General features: G+C 38.4%; 1 protein-coding gene across 1 annotated transcript; it reads left to right on the top strand.

Annotated features, from left to right (window-relative positions):
- Positions 1-2040: 2040 nt before the first annotated feature.
- Positions 2041-2599, top strand: LOC121400946 (vomeronasal type-2 receptor 26-like; the record flags this gene model as incomplete). The annotated part of the gene is made up of 1 exon (XM_041585274.1): positions 2041-2599. A coding segment is annotated over one exon (540 nt), but the record flags the coding sequence as incomplete, so codon positions are not given.
- Between the last annotated feature and the right edge of the window lie 5467 nt (positions 2600-8066).

The following is an 8066-nucleotide window of genomic DNA, read 5'->3' as shown; positions in this document are numbered from 1 at the left end:
AATGCCCTCCTCCACGTCATTAATAAACAATTAATAAACAAGTTGAAAAGCAAGGGACGTAGAACAGAGCTCTGCAGTACTCCACTAACAACACTGGTACAATTAGAAAATGTTCCTTTTAATATCACACTGTGTAATCTATCGTTCATTTATCCATGTACAAATGCTATGTTCTTGGTCAAAATTACTTAATTTAAATAGTAACCTTCTGTGTGGTAGTTTATCAAATGCTTTAGCTGAGGCTAAGTAAATCACATCCACTGCCATCCGAGAGTCAAGGTGTCTGCTCACCTTCTCATAAAAAGAAATTAAATTAGTCTGGCCAGATCTATTACACTTAAAGCCATGCTGGCACAAACTCATAGTATTATTAATGCAATGAAGTCAAGTATCCCTAAAATCTTTACTACCAATGATGTCAGACTAACTGGCTTAAAGTTTTGAGGCTGAGAACGGGGTCCCTTTTTGAATAGCGTCACCACGTTAGCTAATCGCCAGTCTCTCGGCATCATGCCAGACCTCAGTGAATCCTGAAAAAGTAAAGAGGTTTGACAATCACAGAGCTAAGCTTGTTTAGTACTCTGCAATGAATACCGTCCTGTCCCAGACCTTTGTTTATCTTTACATGTTCTCGTGTGTGAACCATGCATCGTTTGTTGAATTAATAGATTTAGGACTATTAAGAAGGAAACCTATATTACTTGTTTCCTCATTTGTGTTGACAGATGAAAAATAACAGTTCAAAATCTCTGCTTTATCTCTGTTCTCATCAACACACCTCCCTTTGACAATAATGGTCCCACCCTATCCTGCTTAATTTTTTTTACTATTCACATATTTAAAAAAATATTTTGAGTGATTTTTTTGCATGGTTTATTGGCCTCCTTAAAACCGACAAATGTTTCAGTTGTTCTGGCTAACATGAAAGCATTAAAAGCACATTTTTTATTACCAACCTAATTATTATGTCAAAATACAAAGGTATTGCTTTGCAACAATGTTCCTTGCTTACAAGGGGAATTTTCTACACTAGTTTCCCCATAATTCATTATGTATGAATACAAGTGCAAACTATTCTAATTTGCTGGTTGCTATAGAGTGGCAAAGAGGATGTCAAAACCTCTCACATGACAGTATCATTTATCTATCAGTTGGAGACTGTATCTAAAGGCTTTATATTCTCACACATACATCTCCCCCTAAGACCACTCCCCATATAAATTACTCTGAGGTGCCTCATAGACCTTGATTTCTACCCTCCTTACAATCCATTGCCATTTAGGGGCTCCTCAACTATTTGGATAATTTGGTCTCTCTTCAAACAATGAAACTTACAGTTTATCTTTCTGGTAGAGAATCAATTATGTTGTTTGTGAGAAATACTCATGTAAACCCAGTGTTGGTAAAGTCACTAATTATCTGGGCAAGAGCTGATACATAATGGCTGCCTGTAGTACTGTTCCCCCACTCCAATTGGTTTTTAATTGGTAAAACCAAATTACCTGATCAACACTGCAGAGTTATGTATTATCCTGGCAATTCCCATTAACCCTGTTATCTTTCTCAAAGTCCAGAATTTACATACAACCTGATATGTTTTCTTAATTTAAATTATATATTTTCTTTTATTGTAATGAGATTCCATAAAGACTCCCCCACCCCTCATTTTCAGACAGTGAAAACTGCTTCCAATGCCCAGACATGGAATGGCCAAACAAGAAGAGAAGTCAGTGTATTCCCATGATGGAAGAGTTTCTAACATACAGTGATGATGTAATTTCTCTACTTTTTTTATCCATCCTAGTCCTGTTTTTCCTTATTACTGAGACAGTTTTGGGAGTGTTTATAAAATATAGTGATACCCCCATAGTGAGAGCCAACAATAGCAGCCTGAGCTTCCTCCTCCTTGTCTCCATCAAGCTGAGCTTTCTCAGTGTGTTTCTGTTCCTCGGTCGCCCTGTGGATATAACCTGCATGTTGCGCATCATCACTTTTGGAATCACCTTCTCCATAGCTGTCTCTTCTCTCCTGGCCAAGACTATCATGGTTTGTGTTGCTTTCAAAGCCACCAAGCCAGGGAGCTCATGGAGAAAATGGGTGGGAGTCAAACTGTCCAACTCTGTAGTCTTGTTCTGCTCATCCATTCAAATAATAATCTGCATGACTTGGTTGGCCATTTCTCCTCCCTTTCAGGAACTGGACCTTCACACTTACCCTGGAACCATCATCATTCAGTGCAATGAGGGCTCAGCTATTGGCTTTTACTCAGTTATTGGGTATATGGGACTTCTGGCAGCTGTTAGTTTTGTTTTAGCATTTTTAGCTCGGACATTACCGGACAGTTTTAATGAGGCCAAGTACATCACTTTCAGCATGTTGCTCTTCTGCAGTGTTTGGATCACAATGATCCCGGCCTATCTGAGCACCAAAGGCAAAAACACTGTGTGTGTGGAGATATTTGCCATACTCACCTCAAGTGCTGGACTTTTAGCCTCTATATTTCTGCCCAAATGTTATGTCATTTTGTTAAGACCTGATATTAACACTAAATCACAGTTACTCAAAAATGAAGCCTTGTGACCTGTGGTAGCCCTGTGTAATCAAATAGTTTATCTCTGATCACCTTTAGTGAAGCCTCGTGTTATATTTTAACCCTATGGGTGTCAGCGTAGAGTATCAATACAATGGTCCCCAATGGCCACTGTCAGAGACTCTATGATACACAAAAGTTTTAAGTGAATGTTATTTTAGTCTTAGTTATAGTGCTTTTTTGAAAAGATCAGTGCCTATAAATAAAAAAACACATTTTAAATCCCTACTTATATACTTAGTTTTTATTGAGGAGTTCTCACATACAGTGCTACAGAGTGAGAAAGTTGAGTATAACAACAACCACACCATATAGTGTAAAATCAGCCATTCAAAATGTTCTCATAATAAAGAGTAGTTTAAATATCTTTCTTGGGTAAGGATTAACATACAATACTATAAATGTGTTTATTTTCATGGAAACCATCTTATTTAAAAAGAATTTGAACTCATTAACGAAAACATGTTCTAGAAACATAATAGAGGTAATTTATGGTTCCACATGGGAGAAAGTGCTGGATCAGTGATGGGCGCCAAGGTGCCACTTTAGTCCTGACCTACCAAGCGCTTGTGACCCAGGAATGATGCTGCCGGTTCCCTTCATGGATCCCACACTGGGCCAGATTTATACTGTGGGTACAAGACAAGTTTGGGCAGATTTCCTTCACCATAAAGAATATACACATTGGTTCATAAGATTTACTTTGGCCAAAGGTAAATATTTAAACCAAATGATCATTTATCTGACATAAATGGTGCCGACCAAATTGAGTTTTAATTTTGCTACATTTAAATAAGAAAAAGTTTGACACCTAAAAGCTTCTGAACTTTTTCCTATTTAATTCCCCATTCAGGGAAAAATACGTTTTTACTCCCAAAACCTTGAATGAGTTCCTTAAAGGGTAAACATCATGATATATTTTTTTTTTAAATAATATTGATAATATAAAGTCTAGACAAACATATTGACAATTTATAACTTTTGAAACTTTTCGCATCATTATGTTATGGCAAGTGATGGCAAATGATTGAAGTCTCTCCAGACTCTCTGGCTCTCTGGTTGGTGTCAGTGATTGAGAAATGTTTGAGTGACAGGGCAGAGTGAAAGCTGATTTGCCATTACTTGTCATGTGGCCACACCCACAACATGTGCAAGTAAAGGGATGGAGTCAGGCTGGACTGGGTGCTGATGAAATGACACTTTGCAACAAACAGATTAGAACAAAGAAACAGATTTCAGTAGCAATAACAGTTCAGGGGTAACACAATGGCAGGACTAATACAAATGTCTGCAAAGGCAACTGTGTGTGTACAGGCACATAGACTTCTATATGTTGGGTTCACAGGCACCTCTCTATGTCTGTCTTAGTCTGAACTTTCCTATTCACTGATTAACCAGGCTTTAAAGGGAAACTTTGTATTTCATATAGTCAACATACTGCACCAGCCAAGAGGTTAAGTAGAATACAATTAATAATTTATGTTTTCAAACTTGTCCAGTGGGGTCACTATTTTATAACTTTATTTGGCCATCTTTTTGCACATGCTCAGTGAACTCTGCGCTGCTGTTAGGAGGCTAAACTAAGACACAGTTGTAAATGATCAAAACAGTGATACACAAGACTGATTAATAATCACAATCAGAATATATCCTGTGTTGTCATATAATCTAATGTGGATTTTATAGTTCTTTTTGTATTATGTTATTAAACATTCCCCCGACACTCCAGAACCAACTTTGTCATTAATATCCAAAATAATCCTCCAATGAGAATCCCAGTTGTGTAAATCAGTGCAGATACAAATCAGTATATTACATATAGAGAAACTTTTGTAAAGGGGAAATTGCTTCCCAGATGGACTGTTTTGTATAAGCAAAGTGACTAACATATTGGGCACAGTTTGTGTCTCCCTATAGTAAACAGACTGTACATCAACCCCTTTCACTTGCTTTGAGCACAATATGTTGTGTTTTGTTGTATGTTGTTGATCTCAAAATTAGAGAGAGAGAGATGGTATTTCAGCTTCACGGCTTGTAAATTACAGACTCAATCTGTTTTTCTGCTTAAGTTTTGGTTATGCTCCAAGATTTGTGGGTATTTAGTGACTTATAACAAACAAGGGAAAGTTGTGCTCACCACTAATTTTTAAAACCATGATGCGGGGGTGCAATGAGGCTGTGACCACAAAATACATATAGTCAACTACAAGAGTCCTCTGCACTCAGTAGTATCTAATAGTATCTATATGTATTTAGTGACTTATATCAGTGACTGAGACAATACAGTGTAAAGTCTGATATACTGACCCAAAGACACTGCTTGATAGGGAACTTCAGTCACTGCCCAATGACTTCCTATCTGTTTATCATGTTTATCACATATACAAGTAGTGAATATGGTTTCTCTCTTCCACCCCCTGCCCTGTACTTGTGTATGTGTCTCCTCTCCCTGTATATATTCATTCTGACACTCACCCCTTGATTATGTCAGGGAACAAACACAGTTCAGCATTTGGTACAAATGCCCAAAACACATAGACAAACATTTCCAGCCATATTCTTTTTAAGGTTTTAATTCCCATTTAATTTTTGTTGATTAGGCAACTAAGACTAATCAGACCTAGCAGGACAGGTGCAGGGAGTGATTTGTGCTGAGCCCATTACACCTGGGGAGAGGCTGAATTGTGCCAGAGAGTATATTGCACAAACACTATATTGTTATTATTATTATTGTTATTATTTTTATCATTATTATCATCATCATCATCATCATTGTTATTATTATTATTATTATCATTATTATCATCCTCATCATTATTATTATTAACATGTATTTTTAGAATGCCATCTCTAGACATGAGTTCAGAGATGAAGGGAGGAGCAGAGTTATGAAGTGCTTTGAATGTCAGTGGCATGGCAGAGGAGGAGCGGTTGCTGAGGTGTATAAGCCTGGGGGCAGTGTTCATTATGGACTGGAGATGTGAGCATCTCTGATAGGAAAGGCCAATTAATAGAGAGTTACAGTAGTCTAGACATGAAATGACAAGAGATTGAATACGAATTTTGGCAGCATCTTGGGTGATAAATGATAGTATTCTGGATATGTACCTTAGATGGAAGTGACATGATTTAATAAGTGACTGGATATGAGGAGTGAAGGACAGGGCAGAATCTAAGAGAACCTCAAGGCACTGGGCCTGGGGAGAGGGGGTGATAGTGGAACTGTTAACTACGATAGATACTTCTGGGATGTTATGGGTGTTAGTTGGGGGAAAGTGAACCATTTCCATTTTAGAGAGGTTTAATTTAATGTAGTATTGTGACATCCAACTAGAGATAGGGAACAGGTAGGAGCAGACCCGAGTTAAGAGCTCTGGATTGAGATCAGGAGAGGAGAGATCTGAGTATAGAGGTAGTATTGGAAACCATACAAGTTGATTAGTTTGCAGAGGGAAGAAGTATGGAGGGGGAATAATAAGGTGCCCAAGACAGAGCCTTGAGGAACACCAACAGAAATAGGTAGGGGATAAGATCTAGTCCATGGTACATAGTTACATAGTTACATACAGTAGTTACATAGTTAAATTGGGTTGAAAAAAGACAAAGTCCATCAAGTTCAACCCCTCCAAATGAAAACCCAGCATCCATACACACACCCCTCCCTACTGTCACATAAATTCTATATACCCATACCTATACTAACTATAGAGTTTAGTATCACAATAGCCTTTGTATTATGTCAGTCCAAAAAATCATCCAAGCCATTCTTAAAGGCATTAACTGAATCAGCATCACAACATCACCCGGCAGTGCATTCCCCAACCTCACTGTCCTCACTGTGAAGAACCCCCTACATTGCTTCAAATGAAAGTTCTTTTCTTCTAGTCTAAAGGGGTTAACTATGTAACTATGTAACTATCAGCAACTTTACTGTTTAACATCAGTGAGGGCCAAAACTTAAATGAAAGGAAAATTTCAAAATTCCCAGAACACAATGTCGATGAGTCCAGGGTAAAACCTGATTTACATTTTGAGTCAAAGCCAAAGAAAACACCTTCAGCCATTGGGCCTAATCAACAAAACCAAAAACAACAGCTAAATCCCAGACAAACTAAACCTCAGATTGCTAAGGGGTCAGAAAGAATTAGCTCAGGTTGTGGAAGCCAGGATTACCATCCTCGTTTCAACCAGGGGTACCAAGGATACCGGGGTAACCAAAGTTATAGGGGTTACAAAAGATACAAGGGTCCCCAGGGGTACAGACGTTGGGACCATAGGACCAGGCAACAATGTGGAAAAAGAAAAGAACCAACAAATTCACCTAGGGGTGGATCACCCACAAGGAACCGGGATGACCCTCAAAACCAAAACACCCATAGACCTAGCAGGTTTGATCAGCTTGCAGATCAGGTTTCCAAGTTAAGCGACATTGTAAGTAAATTGTCTCAAGTTTCTGCAGGAAAACAACCTGAAGTTTTTTTAGAGGAAAAAGCGGGGCCAAGCTCCGCCAAATAAAGGAAGCAGAACCAGATCCCTATATGGAAATGGACAGGAAAGAATCAAATACGGTCAACGAAAATGTTTTGCATTGCCCCGACCCTGGATTCAGGGTCGGGGAGGGAAAATCTAATATTTCATTTGTTTTACAGCGTAATAAGGATTTTTGTAATCCAGTGTTACTTGAACCCGTGTGTGAAGTACCCTCAGTTCAGTCTGATCCACTTGTAGAATCCATAGAAACACAGATGCCCTGCAGACAGAACAAGGAGGAGCCATCTCCAAATATCCTGACGCTGCAGAGAGATCACTTCTTAAATCAACAGATGATAAAACACTCCAATTTTCTCTGTAATCTCTTAGAGTTAGACGGCCGGTACTTTATAGATACCTGCCTCCAAGATGGATGTCTCAGACCAATGCAAGGTTTATTGGATACCGGGTCTCAGGTCACTATCTTGTCTTTTAGCTATTTCCAACAGATTTTGGAGTCCTCGAAAAATAAACCGAGATTGACGGCATTCGATGGATCTCTGGTAAGTGTAGGTGGTGATAGTCTTCAAGTGAAAGGCACATCCTGGTTGACATACAAGATTAGTAAAAAGACCATTAGACATTAATGTTGATTGTAGATCTTCCATATGATCGGCTGATCATTGGAATTGATCTGCTCAAAAGATTAAGATCCATCATTGACTTTATTAAAGAAGCAATATGGACTCAGGTAAAACCCCAATTGCTTTTGAGCACTCCCAAAATGCACGGCCACAACATAGTTGCCACATGATCAAAGAAAGGCCTAATTCTATCGAAATCCATTTCCATAACAATCAGGTACCAGATGTCACAATCCTAAAAAATGGTAAACCCGAGAAAAATTATGCAGTCCACATCATTAATATCCAGAAGGATAAAACTGAAAAGATAATTTTGGAGGATGATGTATTAACCATTTCTCTTAAAGGGGGAAATAAGGAAG

The sequence above is a fragment of the Xenopus laevis genome, chromosome 1L (assembly GCF_017654675.1).
Source record: "Xenopus laevis strain J_2021 chromosome 1L, Xenopus_laevis_v10.1, whole genome shotgun sequence".
In the NCBI taxonomy this organism is placed as follows: domain Eukaryota; kingdom Metazoa; phylum Chordata; class Amphibia; order Anura; family Pipidae; genus Xenopus; species Xenopus laevis.
This window is presented reverse-complemented; position numbering and strand designations above follow the sequence as displayed.